This window comes from Vanessa cardui, chromosome 16 (assembly GCF_905220365.1).
Source record: "Vanessa cardui chromosome 16, ilVanCard2.1, whole genome shotgun sequence".
In the NCBI taxonomy this organism is placed as follows: Eukaryota; Metazoa; Arthropoda; class Insecta; order Lepidoptera; family Nymphalidae; genus Vanessa; species Vanessa cardui.
In genome coordinates this window covers 2,112,673-2,137,479 of record NC_061138.1, presented here as the reverse complement: position 1 = coordinate 2,137,479, position 24,807 = coordinate 2,112,673, and the positions used below count along the sequence as shown (strand labels likewise).

At 32.7% G+C, this 24,807-nt stretch overlaps 1 protein-coding gene across 1 annotated transcript in view; it reads right to left on the bottom strand.

Annotated features, from left to right (window-relative positions):
- Positions 1 to 24,807, bottom strand: part of LOC124536325 (tRNA dimethylallyltransferase) — a 266,642-nt gene that overhangs the window by 141,941 nt on the left and 99,894 nt on the right. Inside the window, exons 2-3 of the mRNA XM_047112849.1 lie at positions 11,831 to 11,968; positions 9,478 to 9,905 (exon numbers count right to left, since the gene is read on the bottom strand). Coding sequence (XP_046968805.1) covers positions 9,478 to 9,905; positions 11,831 to 11,968 — 566 coding nt within the window. The remainder of the gene's footprint in view (positions 1 to 9,477; positions 9,906 to 11,830; positions 11,969 to 24,807) is intronic.

Genomic DNA, 24,807 nt, shown 5'->3' with positions numbered 1-24,807 from the left:
GGGTAATACTTACATGGCGTGCCTGGTGGGTCTGTGGGACCCGGGAACAAAATGCTTGTTTTTTACTTATTTTTTTAGTCAGAACGCCAAATAACGTGTTTATATTTATTTTAGAGCTGTTTAGCTATATGAATGAAAAATAAAATTAAACTAAAGTTCTTCTACAAAGTTATATTAAAAAAATTAAAAAGTCTCTAATTTTACGTAACAAAAATAAACACTTATGTTTAAATCGACAATATACAATTTTTTAATTGAGGTCAACAATCAAACTTTACATTAATTTAAGGCACTAATTAATCAACTTGCAAACTTTTATATTTTGATATAAAAGTAACAAAGGTATTGCTTGTAACTAATCTGTATTTATGTGACAATTTTCACAATCAAAAATTGCGTGTTCCAAGCAAATATGACTTGTGCAAGACACATAGATGTATTTAGACTTGTGATCTTTTTGATTAGGACATACATAACAACGCTTTTTCGTACCAGCATTATGTTTTTTGGGTGGTGGCTCTGAGGGTTCCCCTAAATGAGAGCTGATTCTCTTACGTAAAGTAAGATAAAATTTTGCATCTTACAACTATTACGTCGTTCAGTCTGATGTAGAGCAGTCAATACTATGCCCATTTTTTTATGAAGTTCCTTCTAGTATCCGAATTGTTTAACATATGAATAACGTTTGCATTAACATTGCGTTTATGCCAGTAGTGTTGAGAATCCAGAAACAATAATCAAGGCCTTTATATATTGATCTGTGACCAAAATTACTTACTGGCTGGGACATATAAATCACTTTTGAAGGTTGTATATATGATATCCCTGTTATTTGGTTCGTTATAGACTTTTACTTCTTCCTTGTCAACATCAGAATTATGTATGTGACTCATCTTCACTTTCATCAAAAACTACATACTGATCTTCATTTTCTTCAAAATTTCTCTCTAAAGCTTGGCGAATTTCATCATTTATTAATCGCCCAGTCATTATAACTGCATCAATATTTTTTCCATAAATAATTTAACACCCAATATAAATTAAAGAGACAAAACAAAAATAATAGCTTAAAGATTAAAAGTTACGCCGCGTGCCTGGTCGGGTCCCTGAGACCCGAGCGCACACAAAATGTATGTTGTTTGGATGGGTGTACGTTGTGGACAGCGGGAGAGTAGTCAAAATAGCCGTTAGTTTATATCGCGAAGCTACTCGGGAGTGCAGCGGGTTTGCTACAAAAATTTAAAAGTTATCGTTGATTTTTTGAAGTGACGGGTCTGTCAGACCCACCAGGCACCCGAAGGGTTAAGTAAAAAGCGTTTATTTTAACATTACAAACACTCCAACTTATTACATGTTAATTTTATGTAAAGTGGATGTTTAAAAATAAGTTAATTTATAACATAATTATCTTGACTATAGGTATTTTATAAAATTCCCTAAGCCCCATGTCACTTCCATACGTCTGTTCATTGTATTGTAGCAAATATTCCATAGCAACGGCTTGTACGCAATTATGTAGTAATTTATTCATAGCGGGTACGACTTGAGTATTCCGCTGAAATAAATAAGGATTGTCGGGCGAGAGTCAAAAATATAAAACACTAGTTGTCACCCCCCGCTTCGCCCCGAATATCCGAAGTGAAACTTCTCCGCGCGATGAGACCACGTATCCAAGGTCGGATTCGAGTGAAACGTTCCTTTATGCAACATTTATGACGCAAAGTTTCACTTCTGACACGATTACAGAGTTAGAAGCGCTCCTTTTGAATTAGTAGAGAATGAGAATTGAGTTGTTTCGGTACTATTGCGTAACAAACATCTGACAGAACAAACTTTCGCATTCTTATTATTTGTCCACTAACAGGTTTTAGATATTAATCTTAACTAAATAACTTAATTGTTATCAGCAATTAACATTTTACATGAAAAAAATTAGTAACTATATCTACTTAATACTATGTAGGTAATACTGGGTAGTATATTTTTTACATGTAAAATGTTAATTGCTGATACTTAAATATATTTTCAGGACTATTTCTAGACAAACTTTTTACGTCCTAAATTAAATGTATCCAATAAACAACAAAAGGAAAGCTACTAGTGTTCCAGTAAAAATTCAACGATTAGTTGAACAAGATTTTATTTTTGAACTAGTCTTAAAAATCAGCCTGGGTTTTTTTTAAACTTAATAATATTAAAAAAAATAATATAAACATACATAGTTATACACATATTAGAGTGAGTTTGCCCGGGTGAGTTGCGCTTTTGTTCTCTAAAGGGCAGCTAGTAACAAATAATTCGGCCTCGAACCCTTCCCAGCATAGCAACAGGGCTTATATACACTATGACGAAAATCAGACCAGCCGACGCCGCGGTATGTACTTGTATTTGATTATCTATATAATAAAACTTAGTCTAATCGTCTGTCCATCATTTTATTTAAAGTTTTAAGCTCGTTAAAATGTGGGTCACAGCGTGTTACGAAATAACCCTATAGCTTTTTTTTCTCTGTGTACAATTTGGCACACGATGTGGGATTCTTAATCCTTTTGACACAATTACAGATAATATATATAAATAATATACTTTATTTGACGTAGTTTTTATTATAAGAGAAAATACATGTCATAGTATTTGATAGTGTTAGGAGTTTGTGCAAATCCGCCTGAGTAAGTACAACCCTATCAGACAATCTACCGCGGAATAGCAATTCTTAGTATTGTTGTGTTCCGGTTTGAAGGGTGAGTGAGCCAGTTTAAGTAAGAGTACAAGAGACATAACATCTTAGGTATAAAGCCGTATTAGATGTTTAAGGAATGGTTAACATTTCTTACAGCGCAAAAGTGATGAACACAGCCTGTAGACAATATTCAGGGCTGACTACTTACTATCTGATGCTCTGAATTATAAAAAAAAACAATTCCAAATATTTTTGTAAATAGAACGTGGAGTCTATTAATACCACTAACTCGATCAAAAGGTAATTAAATATACACGTCAAATGCAATGTATATAGGATCGATCATACAATTATAGGGACATTCTTTTTTTAAATTTAATTTTTCAAAAATATCTCGTTTCGATTTTCGAATATTGATAACAATTAGATTTAGCGGGAGATGTAAACATAGATATGACGCACTTTTGGAAAGGACTTTTTTCCGGCACTGGATTGTGATAGGCCGATGATGAGAATCAATATCAGTGTTGTTATTTGGACCAATAGAAATCCTGATTGCGATTTAACATGCACCAGAGCTTTCTGAAATTGTTAAAACTATCTATACAAAGATAATGATCATATTACGCAAACATATATCTTCCCTATATTTTGTTGCTAGGCAAAAAGGCAAAGGTTCGAACCGACCGCGAACAAGGGAAGCGGAAGTGACCGAGTTGCGACTCATCTTTAATGCCACGTCTACACATGTGCCGAGATAATGGCAACAAAGAGTTTTTATTACATTCATACATCCAAATGGTTCTATTGGGGTTAAGGACAGAAATTAAAAAAAAAATTACGAAACTTTTCTGACCCAAATAAAAAATGATTATCGAATACGGATCGATGATAAGAATTACTATATACAATTTTAACAACTTTAAAATACTTTCACAAAATGGCGACTTGACAGTTGACGTTTTAAGAAATGATGACGTCACATAAATTGTAAACCGGAACGCTTCTACGAATTCGGAATACATTTATTGAAATCGGTTAAATCGTTATACTAAGGTCACACTCGTGATAGCAATTAATAAATATTTCAGTCAAAATAAAACAATAGCCTCTTTGGTTCGATAACAAAGATTAAAAAAAAAAAAATTACTACGCCGTATATAACCTAATTTTTTATACTCATATTCAATGTTAGTTGCAAAATGACCATTTAGAGTACGATTCCAACTTAGAAGGGCTGATGGTATCATTGACTTTCAAGCAGAATTTAAGAGACAAATTTAACTGTCATAACTCTGTATTCGCAATTTTAGAAAAGAGTTACTTTTAAGTTTCTTCCTGGTTCTTCTCAGTAGCTTCACTTAATATAGTTTTTTAAATGACGTTTCAAAAGTGCTTGTAAAAGCGTACTTGAATAAAGTATATTTGATTTAATTTAACATATAAGAGACTTATGTAAGAGAGATAATGGTTGTTTTTTTTTAATCTGTGATAAAATACTTGACTTTCGAACGATATAAATCCACTATTACTATTCTATAAATAATAGAAAATATTTTGACAGTTTCCAAAGTTCACGTCTTAGGAGATACTATATTTTTTCATCTATTTAATTCATCTCATATATTTATTGTAATACATATTATAAATTATAATAAGTATAATTCTCAGAAATGTGTCGTTATATCAAAATTAAGTTTCACGAACTTAATTATTTGTTTTTGTACGATACCTTTTTTATATTCAAGTTAACATAATCTTACAATTAGTTAAAATGTTGAACTAATTAATATACCACAATTAAAATTATACATAGCAACAACATTTTTATATTAACATAGTACATTTCAACCTTCCTCAAACATGAAGAAACATATAAATTTATTTAAAACCCAAAAAAAATGTACCTATATTTAAACATCTAATTAACGCACACATGCAACTAATTTATTTATAAAATATATATGAAACCTCTTTTATGCAACAGATTAAGAAAGAAAAAAAAACAAATATTATTGGAACAAATCAGTCAAACAACATTCGCGACGTAATAAATTCTAGAGAATTTACAATACAAACGTTTGACCCTTTTAAAGAAAAAAAAAATTCCAATAGTATTGAACTAGTGGGCACGGAAAAACTAGTCGTCTATTTACACATACATTTACACACAGACAAGGCTTTTTGTTTGTGTTTGTGTTATAATATACGATAAATAATTCGGGGTTTATCGAAGGGGCCGCGTTCGCGATATAAATTGTGGTGACCATGCGTTTAGAAGAAAACCACGGACTCCGACCGTAGACCGATATGTGGCGACCAATATACCTATGTTGAGGAAATGATCTTTTGTTTGCTATAAATATATATTTTTTCATGTTTTCAATATAGAGAAACTAGTTCTACCTTATATTTAAATTATCGTATAAATTTTTAAAAACAAAATAATCGATATAATATTTTATTTCATCGATTATAAAATAATTAGGATTTCGGTAAATAAGTAAAAACCCGTGAATGGCAGCGTTGGGAAAATCCCTCTTTCGTTGTATAGAAGATGGAAAAAGAAATCAATCAGCTATGCTAGTTTATTAATTTGCGAACATATTGCGTATCTCTAAATTTCTTAAAACTTAAAACATATTTGGAACACAAAATTAACATTTGAAATATTCGTACCCAAATAGCGACGCTGAAACGAAAATAGACTTAACGTCATCTATATGCATTTGCAAATCCACTTTCGATCTTAGAGAATTAAGTTCCTCTTACAATATTAGATATATTTGCATCCTTCATTTGTGTTTATGGGTGCAAATAAGCTGTAATGCAAAGAAGAAACTGTTCATAGCCGTCCTTAATATCTACATTGTAAATATAATTGATGGTTACCCCAACGTTGGATACTCAGCCAAGGTCAGACCGCGCTCACACTCGCAAACTACGATATCCTTCGAAGCGGTCGTAGACCCACGGAAGTCGGGCCGACCATTGTAACGCGACCCGCCGCCACCCGTAAAATTCCCCTACAAAGGCATTAATAACCAAACGGAGCACGAAGAAGCGGCTCCATCTAAATGGCCGACGGTTTTATGTCATCACGTAAAGCGACCTTCATTTTCGATGTTTATGTAAACCGCGTGAACAAGTTCCTATGACGTTACGGCATTATTATTTCCTATTATATTTAATACGGAGTTTCTGTTCCCGCGGTTTTGTACTTTTGAACATTATATTGTGTTTACACTGTAAGTTTCACTCCCTAAAGTATCCGGTAAATACCGGTAACCGGCGGTTAAGCTTTGAAGACCTGCCTCACCAATTCATCCATAGTTTTAAATATACATACCATATTGTAAATAGTCACAATTGCGATATATTTATTTAGAAGATAAAGGAGAGACTGGTTTTGTTTTTATATGGGTAGCCGGTCAAATCATCTGATGGTAAGTGGCATCGACACTATAGACATTGGCGCTGGAAGTAATCATTATCATTACATAGTACAAAACAAAGTCGCTCACCGATATCTTTCCCTATGTATGCTTAAATCTTTAAAATTACGCAACGGATTTTGATGCGGTTTTTTAACAGGTAGTATGATTAGAGAGGAAGGTTTTTGTAAACAATACATAGACAATATGGTTAAGGAACTCTAAACTATCTGTAGTATATTAAGTGTGATAAACGCACTCGTGCAAAGCCGGGACGGGTCGCCAGTATTAAATAATAGTTAATTAATATTTGGAAAGAATATGTCTCGTAGTTACATCAGCTCTTTCACCTGTCATACGGAACACAACAATACCAATCATACTGTTTGGCGGCAGAATATCTAATAAATTGGTAACCCAGATGTACAATCAGGGTAGGAAAAGATTCGTCACCTTAAAATCTATTTTCGTGTGCTCAGTATGAGCGATCTGCTTTACCAATTGAGAATGACCCATTACGTCGCAATTATTTGATGTTTAGATTCAAAAGAGCTTAAGACTTGATGAAGGAATTAAATTGAAAACTCAAGAAGGTTTTCTTACTCTGACTGTACAAAGCCCTACAACCATGTAAAACAGGTAGGGTAGTTAAAAGATCGAGGTTTCATCTCCGGACAATCATCTCATTATCATAGATATAAACTATCTTATCTATTGACTATTATTATAATGTATAACTATATCGATTTCGCAGGTGTTGCACGATCAATAATTCCTGTAGAGTGTACTTTGTGATAAATTTTGATACTTGATACAAATAATTTTCATACACTACACTATATTAAATTTCAATAGATTAATTGTTGGAAGGAATGTGTGCGGTTTAGCTTTTACTGATATTGTTAAGACCTTAGTTGAAGTTATTTCACTGAGCAAAGAACTTGAATATAAGGTTAATTGTCAAACTGTCTTGCCTTTATTTGTCATTCGATTTTCTTTTTTTTTTGTTTGAAAACAATTCGTAAATATTTTTCGCATAATTAATTTTAAATATTTTGACCCCAATACGAACTGCGAATATTAGGGATATGAATAAATCTATTTTCAAATGTTTTTCCAACAATATGGACTTAAAAAGGTTTTCTATAATTTTTTTTTTCTAAATGTTTCAATTTACTCTACATTTAATGTAATTGTAATTGTTTTATTTCCTTCAAATCAAAACAAAATGCATAATTGCGTAACCGCTCGAAACGCTATTCCTAATGAATTATATATTATATATACATATATACGACACGGGCAAAAACTGACGATAAAGTATCTTATGGAACTAAGATTTGTTCACGTTGTTCCTTTGCTATTAAAATTATATTTAAAAAAAATTGGACGTTCTTTTTTTAAATGTTTATTTCATTATGAAAATATGTAAGTTATTTGAATTTTTTGGCTAATCTTTGACATTCAATGGTGTTCTTCGAGGTCATGTAAAAATAAAAAAGGAATTTCGTTGAACAGCCTTGAATCGACGATTGACAGATATTCAGTCTTTTGTAATCTTCTAAATATATCTTTATAAACATCGATACAGACGGAGAGATGTTTATTCTATGGATTGCTAATTTTTTTTTTATGGTATAGGTTGGCGGACGAACATATAGGCCACCTGACGGTAAGTGGTCACAATCACCCATAGACAATGACGCTGTAAGAAATATTAACTGTTCCTTACATCGTCAATGTGCCACCAACCTTTGGAACTAAGATCTTATGTCCCTTGTGTCTGTAGTTACACTGGCTTACTCACCCTTCAAACCGAAACACAACAATACTGAGTACTGTTATTTGGCGGTAGAATGAACGAACTGATGAGAGGGTGGTACCTAACCAGACGGGCTTGCACAAAGCCCTACCACCAAGTAATGTAAAGTTTAAGTACTATTAAAGATCACAATATAATAACAATTAATTGTATATGTATATATCGACTGTTTATAACATAGTAAAAAAATACACTAACCTTAATACTGCAGCTATAAAAAAAACTTTTTCTTTTTTCAATATTGATCAATTATTTGCGCAAAATAAAAACCAAAATACATTTCATTACTTACAATTAATATGTTATACTCGTACTAAGTATAACATATTTTTGATATAGCATTGTCACGATTAAATATTATGTGCAAAGTTTTACTTCATTAGGGTATCACTCATATGAAATTCATACATACATTCTTGTAATAAACATGACAAGAATCATACCTTACATTCAAAATGAATGTATGATACACGCAAAGACTAATTCTTCAAAAATCAACACATACATCATTCAAGTAGGCTTTTACAAGCACTTTTGAATCATCATTTAGCAACTATATAAAGCGTAATGCTACCACCGGTTCGGAAAGTAGATTACAGAAAAGGCAAATTAATTTATTTTTTTTAATTTTAAGAATGGTGTTTTCAATTTAAATTCAATTTTTTCCAAAAATTTACTGGAAAGTAGTGGCGGTGTTGCAGTCGTGATACCTAAATCAGCCACCGCTTTTTGTAAACACATCAATTCCGGTATCCAACAGAAATAAACCTCAGCTACCGATTGTAAGTGGTTCAATGAATGTTTTCTAGATCGTGACACTTGTTTTCGAGTTTCAGAGTTATGTTAAATTCTCTAACTAGATAACGTTTTCGGAAACAAACTTAAAATGGTATTTGCAGATAGTGAAATAAAATGTTTGCGTTCGGAAAAACTTTACTGTATTATTATCAAAATTATTTTCATACACATTATCTATACTCAATACTAATATTATAAATGTGAAAGTGACTCTGTCTGTCTGTCTGTCTGTCACTTCCAGAACATTTTTTTTATGGAATAGGTTGGACGAGCATATAGAACACCTGATGGTAAGTGGTCTCTATCACCCATAGACAATGACGCTTTAAGAAATATTAACTATTCCTTACATCGTCTATGCGCCACAAACCTTGGGAACTAAGATGCTATGTCCCTTGTGCCTGTAGTTACACTGGCTCACTCACCCTTCAAACCAGAACACAACAATACTGCGTACTGTTGTTTAGTAGAATATCTGATGAGTGGGTGATACCTACCCAGGAGGGCTTGCACAAAGCCCTACCACCAAGAAATAAACCGAATTTGATGATATTTGCTGTAAAGCTAACTCAAACTCCAAGAAAAGACATAGACTACTTTTACGCCTAAAACTTGACAACCAACAATCTGAACCGTGAGCAAAGACGTGAGCGACGACTAGTTTGCCATATTTATTTTCGACTGTACACGATTGTATCCGGATGTATATTACGCATTGTTCAATGTACAAAAACGTCACTTACCTGAGGACTTTACGTCTGTTATTGGGATGAAGCCTGGACGCCATTTCGGGATCTATTGCATGTAATCTCGCGTGGATTTCTTCATTTGTAAATCTGCTCTCATTGTCTACATCTTCTTTTAACTGTTCCCTACTTATATCTTTTATTTCAACACTATTTTTTCTGCTTGTATCTGTGTTGTCTGACGTTGTGTCAGGTGCTGGTATGTTATCTGATGAATCATTGATATCGTTAGAAAGTTTTTTACGGCAATTTTCTCCACTAGTTTCTGTCTCGCAAAAGTCTCTCTTTCTTTTACTTTTTTCCCAAAGCAATTCGTCTGCGTTATTCATATCTTCGACGAGTATTTTGTAAACAATAGATTCTATGTAATAATTTGTACCTCCCACAATGATAGGAATCTTTCCTTGCTCTGTGAGATTATCAATCTGAATGAAATGTTAAGAAAAAAATTATCGAATAATGATATAAACGTAAAAGTAAAGTAACAGTCTGTTAATTTCCCACTGCTTGGCTAAGGCATCCTCTCCAAATAAGGAGAGGGTTTGGAACACATTCCACCACGCTGTTCCAATGCGGGTGAGTGGAATGCATATGTGGCAGAATTTCGATGAAATTAGACAAATGCAGGTCTCCTCACGATGTTTTCCTTCACCGCCGAGCACGAGATGAAGTATAAACACAAATTAAGCACATATATATATAGTGGTGATTGCCTGGGTTTGAACCCGAAATCATCGGTTAAGATGCACGCGTTCTAACCACTGGGCCATCTCAACTCATATAATAATATGTTAGTAACAATAATACTAAAAATATATTGATTAACGTTTTAGTCATTTGTTTTTGAATAACAAAGAAATAATAAAAGGAACAAGAAATAGTTACAATGAAATAAGAACAATCCCCGGGCCAAATTTCGGTCGCAGAGGCCGTTCTATGCGGAAACCAGTTAACTGCGCAGGGCATATTACGTATTATAATATACCTAAAAGTTTATGCGCAAACACAGGTGTATGTACGCACTATATGTATATCTTATATTTAGAATTCAACAGAACCAAAATATCAGTTCTAAAACCACATAAATTATCGCTAATATTTGTAACGCCTAGAAGTATCTACTACTAGCAAATTATTATTTAAAAATTATGAATATCATATCATTAGATATATATGTATGATATGACATTTAAATATCATAACAAGTTTAACAACGAGTTTTAGCTAATTTTTATATGTGTTAAGGTTAATGTGATGATCAAGTACGAAATTTACGAAAATATATTTGTCAAAATTTCACATACTAGAGCGCTAAATAGCATTGCTTGTATCGTTATGTTCCGGTTTGATGGATGTGAGCCCGTGAAAAAAGCAGGAATGTAACACCTTAGTTCTCAAAGTTAGTACTCATCGTTTACCTTCCCAATACATTTTTACGAAATAACCCAATTGCAATAACTATGATCAATTACGGTTCCAAAGAGTAGGCCTAGCTTTTATTTCAAAAAAAAAAATTAAATCTAGTAAGATTTTATTTTAAAAATGTCAAAATTTAGTAACGTTGAATATTCCGAAATGAAATATTTCGGCACCAATTATTTTTAATTTTTTTTTTTAAAGATTACACTGGCCTTTGACTTATTTTAATATTTCGAATATTCGATTATTAATTTAAATAAATAAATAAGCTAAAAAGGTTCAAATTGCGTCGTTGCAATAGACACAAAAATACGAAAAAAAAATATTTAAAATCAAGTATACAAACTCAATTAAAATTTTCCGATGTATCCGGAACCAAATTTAAGTCTCTAAGCATTTGTGCAAACAATTACAGACTAAATATTTTAAATTGTAAATATCAAACAATACACATTAATTCTATCACGAGATCTGTGTCGCATTCCGGCGGAGTGGACTGCTGAACAAACAGGATCATCCATTGTACGATGCTTGACAAATTAACGCTGCCGGCGACCTCACTCTTTCCTATTAAATAAAGACCTTTACCCCTAGTACTGTATTTTGCTTCTTTTCGTGATTATTCAGAAGAACTGACAGATAAATTAAATATTTGTATTTTTAATCTATGATTATTCGTTTGTTCGAATACATTCGAATACAAATTCATCGATCACTAGTTTCGATTTTTAAATTTAAAAGAATATATTTTTTAAATTTCGAATATTACTCGGATAAATAAAGAAGTCGTAACTGTTTCGTATAAATACTTATTACAGCGGGTACAAGTTGATATTTAAATTTAGAAGTATATATATTAAAATTTCGAATATTACTCGAATAAATAAAGAAGTCGTAAGTATTTCGTATAAATAGGTATTAAAAAGGATACAATTTTAAGAGCCCTATTTCTAAAGTCGACTACTGTGAACATCTGATGTGGCTCGAGGATATCCAATAGATGATGCGGTACCAACTCCCGCTCCTGGAGAGACGCCTTCGCTGTCACGATATCCAAGCCTTTATAAATCTGAAACAATTGAAACCATCACTTTAATTATTTAATGCCTTACTATTGAAGAATACCTGTTGAATTCCAAGTAGGATATATTAATTTAAATAATTGTATTTACCAACATAATTTTGTATTTTTTAAATGTTCAAAAAGAGTAACTACTGATTTTCTTGCCGGTTCTTCTCGGTTGAATTTACTTTCCAAACCGGTGGTAGTTTCACTTAATTAAAGTAAAGTAAAATGACGATTCAAATATGCTTGTAAAAGCCTACTTGAATAAAGTTTATTTTGATTTTGATTTGATTTTGAATAATTCATTAAATTACAAAACAAAAATGTGTGATAAAAAAAAGTTTAATATTTAATATTGGCTAATACCAATCCCGCGCGATTAGGTACCATCCTTTAATCATCATCATCATATTCTACCACTGAACAGACATACTTAGTATTATGTTCCGGTCTCATAGCGTATTGGCGATAAGGAATGTATAAAGGTTAATATTTCTTACGAGGTAAATGTCTAGGGGTGGTGACCACTTACCATCAGATGGCTCAAGAGCCCGAGCGCCTATCTATATCGTAAATATAAATTACCTGTTACATATGAAGTACCTGTTGAGTCATTATAAGTAGTTGTTATTGTGAATGATTTTTATAGTGTATTATTAATAATTTAATTATATATTATGTATGTTTCTAATTTACGAATAAAATAAATCGTGTTTATTACGAATCTTTGAACGATTCTTATAGACCAAGGCTTCTTAAGGTTAAAACAGGTCGAAAAACAAAAGGGCACTCACACCTTTTCTAAGCAATCAGGTTAAATATTAATATCGTTCTAGAATATACTAGCCAAAGCTATGATTGATACTAAAAGATAAAGAAAATATTATCCTTCTAATATTATAATTAATGCGAAAGTTTGTGAGGATGTATGTGTGTTTGTAACTCTTTCACAAAAAACTAGAGAACGGATTTGGATGAAATTTTACAGTAATATAGGGTATACATCAGAATACCACATCAGCTACAATTTATAATGATTTTATGTAATTTACTAGAAACTGAGGCGGGTCACAGGTTAATAATAACCACAATAATTTTCCGTATAAATCATACACCGTATGTGTGTTAAGACGTAATACTTCCGAATTTAACTTCTCAAATGAATAAAAATAACTTCTAAAAAGCAAAACGCAATTAAAAAGCTGACAATAATCACTAATAACAACACTTACTAAAATAGAAAAAAATAATGAAACATATTTTCAATGACGTAATCACAAAGAAATTAAAATCAACTTATAAAGACATCACATCGAGTGTAATAGAGAATTAATGTAATAACAAAGCATTAACAATTAAAACATCACAATATTAAACGTGACCATTTCGTCTAAAGGGCAAGAATAGGCCCCGAAGGTATTACACGGGAATAACAAAGGCATGTTCTCTTTAAGCGATCCAATGTGACAATTATGCAAATAAGCTTAAAATGTATGAAATATATGTAATAGGGCCGCGACAACTCTGAACCACTGAATGATGTCACGGAGCTAAATATTCATGAAGCTATTGAAATTAAAGTTAAGATTAAGTGGGAATATTAATATTAGGAGCGTTTAGCTGGAAACTCGAGAGCTGACTCGTCCTAAGTTCACGTTGGTATCTTTCGGAGTATGATTACATTTATGTATTACGGATGCCTTGTCTATATGTTCAACTTATTGGGTGCATAAGGTTGTATTAATTTTAGACATAGCGCTAGCTACTTGAAATCAAATATATAGAATCGTAAGCACTTCGAAGAAATAAGGTTTCGTTTTCAAAAAAAATAGAAATGTTTTTAGTAAACCAACAGCCTCTATAAATAATAATCCTTCCTGCATTTTAACAATGGCTTGCAATGTTTTTTTAGTATAATCTTAAACCAGCCATTTGTACATGTATAATGTTTGTATAGTAAAATACTTGAATTAATAATTGACACAGGGCATTCTAACAACTGTACCTAACTGAATGATATGATCGCTTTCAGACTGTTTTAAGTCAGACCAGCATAGTTATTAAATAAAATAAAAAAACGATACTATTTTTTTTTATTTCAGTTAAAAAAATCCCACTGAATCTCTTTCTCCTGTTCTTCTAAGGTACGAGGTGATTATAAGAATTGGTAGTAGATTTTTAATAATCAAAAATACAAGTGTATCAATTCTAAGGTATTACAGGTCTTGTAGTTGCAGTAATACTGGCTCATCCTTCAAAGTAAATTACAACAATAATAATAATATGAACATATTGCTTCTGCCTTAAATAAAATTATCTTAATCCTAAATAAAATAAAAAGCATGTCCAAAAAAATCACACGTATTTTTTCAATATTAGTGGAAAATTTTAAATCATATTCGGGACCAACTGTGACATACTTTTAGAAACGAAAAAAAAGAATACTCCAAATAAATTTATGAATGAGTATCGAAGTAACGAATAAAATAAAAATTACAACCGATTGATAACCTCCTTCATTTATTGAAGTCGGTTAGCAAGATACTTAAAGTAAGTACGTAAAACGAAATAAAATTTATCGGTTTTGCGCAAATGAACCCAGTAATACATACGAAAAAATCTTAATGAACCAGAGATACGGTATCGCGGGTCAGACGGTTGCATAAATACAAAAATATGGGCCTTCCGACTCGCCGACAAGATCAAATAAGTCACCTTGCTTAATTTATATCTTTGTAATTGACTAGCGACGCCTCTTGGCTTCATCTTTACCGCGCCATTTATAAAACTTTATAATTTCATTGTTTTACATTCAACCACTTTAAATATTTTTCTATCTATAAAATATGAGTAACACAATAATGTTTACCTATCCCCACTTTCGCTAAGTTTAAAAAAAAAGAATAAAATATCTTATAGAACTATTTCTTGGTTATGTTTTTTCTTTTATTATTTTTATATTTAGTCATATTTTTATCATTATACTATTATATGTGTCAGCTGATGATAAATGGACGCAAATATTAATTTAAATAATTGTATTTAAGTAACTTGACTTTGTATTTTTTAAATGTTAAAAAAGAGTAACTACTGAGTTTCTTGCCGGTTCTTCTCGGTAGAATCTACTTTCCGATCCGGCGGTAGCTTCACTTAATTGTAAAATGACGATTCAAAAGTGCTTGTAAAAGCCTACTTGACTAAAGTTTATTTTGATTTTTTCTTTTAATACCCGATAAGTAATCTGTAACAAAAATTAATAAATAAATAATAAATCTGTAAAAATCCCAGCATCGTCAAACATTCGAACTAAGATGTTATGTCCCGTGTACACGCGGACTCATTTGTCTGACTGACTCTTCAAAGTGGAATACAATAATACTAAATACTGCTCTTTCAATACTCGAAATAAATACAAGTTAATTGATAAAACATTGACTAAATTTAAAAACCTATGTTTGATATGACAGTACAACTACTAATTACGAATAAATACGATTTGAATTGCAAAATATGTTGTTCAACGCATGTAGTTACAAAAATGCAAAATTGACAAAAGTTTATCCTTTATATATTCCCACTAGCTGAACTTGTAGCTTTACCCGCTCGAAATTTATAGATCAAACTTCCAACCGTTTTACCCCCTTAGGGCTGCAGTTTCGTAGAATTCTTCTGACCGAATATCTACACCATATAAGGAACTTATTCCTGGAACCCATAAGGAAATTATCAGTCAATTTTATAGTGTATAGTAATTTTATTAATCAGTGAGTGGTGTGTGGGACTTTGTCTTAGAAATCGTTCTAAGAAAAGAAAGCCAATAAATATATATTAGAATAAATGAAAACATACATAATAAAATAAATATATAGCTAGGAAGTATATACTAAACTGGCAGTGTAAGCACCGCGGTGAGAGGAAAACATCGTGAAAATCCAACTAGTCGCACTGAGAGAAGGCTCAGCAGTGGAAGATTCTTAGACTGTTGCTATTATACGCGCCTAGCTTACACACATACATATACGACGGAGAAGAGAACGGCGGCGTAAATACGGATTAAACGACTGTTTTTAGTGACTGTTTCTCGTCATGGTATACCAGAACTCTCAACCCAAACGTACACCAATAGTTTTTTGAATTAAATAGAATAAAGATAGTTTGTTTACGTTACCAATCAGATCACAGCGAAGTTATGAAACATTGATACAACATGAAGTATTGATGAATTCGACCTCAATCGGTCATGAACAATATCATGTTCGCTATCAGACACAACAACAATTACATGTGTACGAGTACGTGTTGGAATACAATCACATAACAGAACCATGACTCGTAAATCTATACTAATATTATAAGCGCGAAAGTAATTCTGTTTGTTGCAGTTCATGGCCAAACTTTTTTTTATTTCGCTGGTAAAACGCATTACGCGCTTACCCAATATGATGGAAAGTGGGGGTGTGTGTTACTCCCCGGTTCTCTGGACGTACGCCCAAGTCCACCAGGTTTACCCACTAAAAAACCAGCGGTACCCTCTCCGTCTTTCGGCGGACGCCACAGGATCCAGTTCAGCCAAACTGCTGCACCGAATTTGACCAAATTTGGTGTGAAGCTTGGACTCAAACTTGGTTTACCCAAGTATGCCCAACATCCAACCAAACCTTAAAACGCAAGTGACACCGTGGACGACAACTGGTTAAATATAATGGTAAAGTTACAAAGATAATATTTTACTTAGTCCAAATTGTTTCGTATTCGTTAGTATTGTTACCTATTTTTTAAATTTAAATTAGGCAGGCATCCTGACAAATGATGATGGCTAGACATAGGCACCGTTCACTTTGGACCACGAATCTTAGGGATTAAGATTTAATTAAATACTTGTACTTGTTGATTTTCAGGCAGGATATATGTTTTAAATGTTGAAAAAGAATTATTACTGAGTTTCTTTCTGGTTTATGGTAGAATCTACATGCCGAACCCGCGATAGCTTTACTTAATATATTTTATTAAATGATTCAAAGTGATTGTAACAACCAACTTGAAAAAGTATACTTTGGTTTTGATTTTGGAACTGGCTTAAAGCAAAATCGAAATACGAAGTATTGCTGTTACGTGGAATATATGATAATAAGGCCTTACTTACCCAGAAGGGTTAGCGCAAAACTCTACATCCAAAACATAAGGATTCGCTAGACTCGAGTGAAGTCGCTGTACACAGCTAGTATAACAAAATCTTCACCTCCGAATCGACCTTATTACTTCTCGTACACAACGATTATTTCTCATATAATTAGAATATCTATAGTAATTATGCATTTAATCAGAAGGGCAAGGGTCTGTTTTAATTTACTTTGGCCTCAAATTTAATTTTAACGGTTTCAAAGCGAATTAATCGTAAATTAGGTACACTTGGACCGTTCGTGAAGGGAATTGTGTCGAACTTTGAAGGTAATAACAATAATGAAGTGAGCGTTTTATAATGACTCGTACGACATTTTTGTTTTGCGGCGTACATACGAAGTTAGTTAAGTCGAATATATAAATAATTATTGATAGAATTCACTTGGATTGTTTTATATTTGATAACAGGTGCTCACGACTTCGTTCGCATTTGAAATTAGAAAAGAAGTTATTGAAGCCTAAGTTGCTCCTTACGTCAGTCATCTGCCAATAAAAGTCTCATCAAAATCGATACAACCGTTCCAGAGATAAGGCGGGGCAATCACACTGACAGACAAAAATGGAAAACAATGTTATTTTGTTATATGTGCCGTGTATACATAAATATGCATTTAGTAATAAACGGTTATTTTAAAATTAAAAACAGACATTCCAATTTTATATAATGCATAGATCATTTCTCCACATTTTATATCTTTGAATGAAGAAGGATGAGATTTGTGAAATACTATGGCATACAACTTGCCCTTATACTTACGATTGCACATTCCCTGTATTTTTATCGTTACCATATCATCCATACCACTCACCACTCACTGACTTTGGTCAAATGTGTCTTGGAACATGACACAGACTTATACATACTGTGAGATGAATTAACAGATCTTTTCTAATATCAGAAGAGACCTCGTAATCCATGATATTTTACTTGAGTTAAGTCGCAGGAATCTAAAAAACTATAAGACAAGAAGAATACTGACAAATATAGGTCAGTTTCTTAGTCTGTTTGAATTTTGGTGGTCAATTAGTTAGAGACAGCAATAGTATTGCTATTTCGTGATAGAATATCTGATGAAAGGCTGGTACATACCCAGACGAGATTATCATCAAATAGAGTTAGCTGGAACTATTTCTGAATGAACATTTTATCCACGAGAAGACAGTTCAAGACTGGATAATAAATATCAGCAAAATCGTCTAAATATATGTATATCTTAAGCTTGGAGTTTGTAAGGTAAAATATATATGCTTTCATTATTATCCCCTAATGCCTTAATTCTTCTGGATAAATATAAAATAGCACACATCATTAGACTTATATGAATTACATCCATTAGTCAGATCAGATAAATATTTAAGGAAAATAACTCCGCTCTATATCTAAATTAACTTAAAGTATTACAGTATTATAAAAATATATTTATCATATTTTTTATATATCTACAATGTATATGTTATGTAAACAATGATAGCTGTCCTAAAAAACGATCCTTTGTTATATAACGATTTCTCACAAAGATTACATCGTATCCAATATAATATTTTACGAGTTAAAAAAAAAAAACAAATAAATTCATACACAATCAGTATTTTTTAAATTAAGAACGCAATCAATAAAACGTATGTCTCTACGTCCGTAATGATATATTGCGCAGAAAGAATTCACCTTGACCATCCACTTATCATGACCTATTGCGGTAGGACGAGGCGGACCACTTAAACTGACCCGTGCTCCCATACATTCTGATGCGCAATAAGTGTCTAATAATACCTAAATTTTGAAGACCGCTCGTTACGTGTAGTTTACCGTTGAACAGAGATCAATTTATTTTGGTCGACATCGTCAAGTGCATCCATTTTGCATGGGCAACTCATCGCTTTATTTTTATTTGGTACTTTTATTTGACATCGCGGATTACTGGCGAGCGTGCGATTTTGTTTTTGTAAAGAGTTTCTAATTAAATACAATCCTTAACTGATAACAATGTAAAAACGAGTTTGGTTGTTATTTGTTTCTTACGATATAACGTCTTAACTATTCTACCAATCGATTCAAATTTGTATAGAATTGTTGACCTTTTGTAGTTCCCATGTTGATTGATTAAGCAGGTATCACTATGCAACAGTTATTTTTGGTGAAATTCAGTTTAATCAACAGATCCTACAAGTAACATACTATAACCATAACCATACTTATCACAATAAAAAAAAAGTAAATTTTGCATATACATGGTATGAGATACAAAATATACATAGTATATGTAACACACACAAATGGAAATATTGAAGACTAATTGATTTTATTTTTGCTTTACATTATGCGCAAAGTTTGTAAATCAAAGCAAAAGTTGCAAGACAGCAAAATTTAATTCGTTCCCGCTGGAATTCAGACGAACTCAGACGGAAATCAGACGCGACAGTCATATTTTTTCTTTCATTATTTTTTCAAAAAACAATCATGAAGAAATTTGTATTTAAAAAATAGTAAAGTAAAGTAACAGCCTGTAAATTTCCCTCTGCTGGGCTAAGGCCTCCTCTTCCATTATGGAGAGGGTTTGGAACATATTCCACCACGCTGTTCCAATGCGGGTTGGTGGAATACACATGTGGCAGAATTTCTATGAAATTTGACACATGCAGGTTTCCTCGCGAGGTTTCCCTTCACCGCCGAGAACGAGATGTTATAAACACAAATTAAGCACATGAATATTCAGTGGTGCTGCCAGGCAGGGTTTGAACCCGTAATCATCGGTTGGGAAGCACGCGTTCTTACCGCTGAGCCATCTCGCCTCATATTAGTATTTAACGAAATTAAATTCCAATTTAAAGTGTCCTCCTTTTATTTGTGACAAGACAGAAGTTCATGTTATGTAGGATGGAGATGGCGCTGTACTTCTAGCAAATAATTATTAGAAGCAGATCAGTTTTGGTCCGAATGTTTTAATCCCTTGTATCTAAAGTAGTAAAAACTAACAGCCTGTAAATTTCCCACTGCTGGGCTAAGGCCTCCTCTCACACTAAGGAGAGGGTTTGCAATGCAATGCGGGTTGGTGGAATGGACATGTGAAACATGCAGGTTTCCTCACGATGTTTTCCTTCACCGCTGAGTATGAGATGAATTATAAACACAATTAAGCACATATATTTATTGGTGCTTGCCTGGGTTTGAACCCGAAATCATCGGTTACGATGCACGCTTTCTAACCACTGGGCAATCTCAAGCTCTGCAAACCTTGTAGCTGAAAGCATGTAAAGGTGAAAGTGCTGCACTTCATTACTTTCCGCCTGTAAACGATTGTACATCTTTCTCACATTTCACTTGCTGGTACCTAAGATTTATCAGATATTCTACCTCCAAGCAAAAGATATCAGTATTGTTGTATTCTAGTTTGAAGGATGAACGAGCTAACTACAGGCACAAGAGACATAACATCTTAGTTCCCAAGGTTGGTGCATTGATGATGTAATGAATCGTTATTATTTCTTACAGCGTAATTGTCTATGGGCGTTGATGACCCGTTTGCTCGTCCGCCTTCATACACCAAAAATAGGATGACAGTACTATTTTACAGTTACTCGCCTTATAATCTCTCTGGGCAGTTCAACTAAACCCTACCAATATTCGGTATTATATTATCATGATCATAACACACACACACACACACACGCACACGCACACGCACACGCACACGCACACGCACACGCACACGCACACGCACGCACACACACACACACACACACACAACTAAGAATCATATTTCCTAAACATATATACACTGTCTGACAAGTAGAGTATTATTATTATATCTTGAAGTATTATATCTTACAGTCTTATATCTAAGAAGAGAATATAAAAGAGAACCTTTTACTTTGGTCAGGTTTTATAGCAATGTATTACATGTGATCGCGCCAATGATTCATTTGAAGAAATGAAGAATACCTTGCTTATGAATAATGAATTTAATTATGAGATAATAATTTTGAATATTGTTTTACATTCGAATCTTCAAGCGCAATCCTTTTTCTTCTAAAAATGACGTCTCGCCGTAATGAATGTTATACATGGCATGGCATTAAAACCTCCTTGGTTTTAATCGGCTCGAACTACATGTATGTAAGGCATGTGATTAATATTGTAACCTAGGAACATTTTCGGCTACGCAACAACGCTAGACTACAGACGTAATTATAATACCGTATTCTGTCTTACGAAATATAATATTCAACAACCTTGTCCTATTATGACACTAAAGGCGTTTTTTTATTTATGTCTATAAAATATTTAATTATTAATGATTTTTATAAAATTCCATTCAAAGAGAATTCTAGTTAAGATTTTAAATTAACATGCTTATTTTTATTATCAAAGTTATTGATTTCGGGATATTTACCATGTTTTTTATATTTGTTTGGTGGAGCTCGATATTTCGACATCTACGAAGGTCTTGTTCACGAGCGAACGTGTCCCGAAATTAATAACTTTAATTCTAGTTAATTTAACATAATTAAATATTTATTAATAAAAACAAATAGTTAGGCGATATTTGTAAGATAGTAAATTCTTTATGTTTCTCTCCATATCATATTTATTTTATGTTATGCTATGATAATAATTGTCCACAAAAGCATTAGGATTCAGCTTAGCAACAGTATATACAAGAAACCGGAACGCTCCGCATAATATTCAAATTATCTTTTACTGCCGAGATTCTTTTGGTATTTGATTTCGTTTACTAGAACAAGCTTGATACAAATGTGAAAGTGACTTGTCCTGACACGCCCCAATGCCTCAAGCTATCATGAAATTAAGACCGAGACTGTAAACCAGCGCCAAAATTAAGCATGTTCTAAAAAAATATATTTATTACGCTAAAGATCCGAAATTACTCCGCCTAAGATCTTCCTATTCGACATATTTTCACAGAATATTTTGAAGTCCAATTTTTTTTAATTTATATGTTTCATAAAAATACCTTAACCCGAATCTCACTTGAAGTTTATGGAATAAGTCTGTCTATATATTATCCTGATTATGAAATTTTAGGATGGTTAGGACGGTTTTAGGTTGTATCATATCTGTCGTGGTGGAAAAGTCGTACGTCCAGAGCGTGTTATAAATAATTACCAAGGACAATGACACTGACCTCCATTAAGATTTCAAGCAACAGCCATTCCCAAGGGAGAGCAACCCAACCTAACATATATCATATATGTATACTGTGTACACACAATTACATTATTTATGCAGTCTCTCATATTCTGAGAGAACGACAATTACGAGACGAACCTGCGACAATTTTCCTTATTTGCTTCTGATTGTAGCTCGAATTTTGATTGATCCGACCCAGGCTTTGAAGCTGAGACGGCCCAGTGGTTAGAACGCGTGCATCATAACCGATGATTGCGGGTTCAAATCCAGGCAAGCACCACTATATATATGTGATTAATTCGTGTTTATAATTCATCTCGTGCTCGGTGGTGAAGGAAAACGTCGTGAGGAAACCTGCATTTTTTTCAATCAAATTTCATTTCATTGAAATTTTGCCTCATGTGCATTCCACCAACCCGTATTGGAACAATATGTTCCAAACCCTCTCCTTTAAGACGAGGCCTTAGCCCAGCAGTGGTGGCATCAGATGAAACCAACTCGCTTATCAATACTTCAAAAATATATAGCAATGTTAAATATGATTAAAGATATACTTAACTAATATAAATCAATTATCAGAGTCAATTACTAACTCAACGTCTGACGGCTACGACAATATTGTTAACATAATTACTAACAGGATTTGCCCATATATAACAAACGTCGGGCTTTTATGAACTTTAGCCTAAATTTTATTGAAATTCGAAGCAATCGACGTTCAATATTATGTAACTTTGATGCTAACAGTACGTTGATATAAATTCAAAATGGCGCGCAGCATTTGTCACTACGTATTATAAAACAATGTCCCCCGGCCGCGTCTGTATGTATGTATGTTCGTGATAAACTCCAAAACTACTGAACGGATTTTCATGCGGTTTTCACTAATAGACTGAGGGATTTATAAAGAAGGTTTAGATATATGATTTATTAAGATTTTTTTGTAAATAAATTGAAATAGAACGATAATTGTTAAATATTTCGGAAAAAAGCAACAAAAAATATATTAAAAATATTTAAAAAAAACTTATGTCCATGCATGCGAAGACGAGGCGGGTCGCTAGTTCTAACGTGTATTTTAAAAATATGTAATTGTAATACGCTCGTGTTTGTACGTAATTGTTTTTATAAATTTACGTGATACATGTTCTTTTAGTGACAAATTTCGACCGAGTATTATAATATATTATGAATAATATTAAATAAAACAACAATATATAATATTCAATAAAATCGATTACTGACAATTTATACAATCGATAGAAATAGCTCTCTATCGACTCTCGCGTCAGTTTAAACCCGAGAAAACAAGTGTATGTAAATCAACGTGTCAAATTGACGAATATATTTAGATTATATGATATTACAAGTGATTACGTTTGTATTAAGATCATATTTACATAAAAAATAAACATTGATAATTTGGGATAGCGTACTTAATTCGGATGTGATCGGTTTTACGAATTTTGCCGATGTTATACTATACGTATCTATGATATTCATAGTTATAAATATACCTACTAACAGATAATCATTGACAATCTTATCGTGTAATAAGACGAATTGATGATGTTAAGGTAGACCATCGATAGCGAAAATTAATCTTTAAAAAAATTACCATTATTTATAGGAGCTGTTATGGCATAATGGATCGCGTGAAACTTAATCGATTAATCGGTTTGTATAATTAATCTTGCTCGGTGAAGGAAAATATGGCGAGGAAACCTGCATGTTTTATATTTTGCTTTTTTCACAAACTTACATTTTAGCAGCTTGGTGGAATCAGCTCTAATCTTTTCATCAAAGCATGAGAAACCCTTAACCCAGTCGTGAGATAAACAAAGGCTGCTTACTAACTTTTAATTTTATTGAAATAAGTATCATGTATCAAAAAAAAAAAAAATTATAGAGCGTTCAAAAATCAAGTAACGAAGATGTACTCAAAATCGATATTCTTGATACTTGATTGAGAAACTACAATACAAACTATATCTATTTTATAGCAATTAAAAACAAAATATAACCTAATTGAAATAACTGAAACGCGCAATATTGATAACCTCTCGCGACGAATTCGTGTCACGTGTTAAATCCTGCGTTATCCGATAGCGTTGGAAAAATTGCACGCACATAACTAGGTATTAACATGTTTTATTGTTGTTGCTAACCGTACGGGGCGCGGCATAAGTTTAAGCGATTCGACGAGCGATTTTGATATAATTAATATTCGAGTTATTTATAGACGACGTAAAGTTGTTAAATACGTTGCTAATATGGTTCGTACGATCTCAAGGTCGAATTTGAGAACAACGTTACAATACGTAACGAATAAAAAATAAATTTTTGCTATAAAACCTTTTCTAAGAAAATATTATATTAAAAAAAAACCTATGCTTAGATTCTAATCTACATTTATATTATAAATGTGAAAGTAACTCTTTCTTTCTGTCTGTCGATCTCTCACGACGAAACCGCTGAACCGATTTTGATGAAATTTCTTATGAAGCAAAGT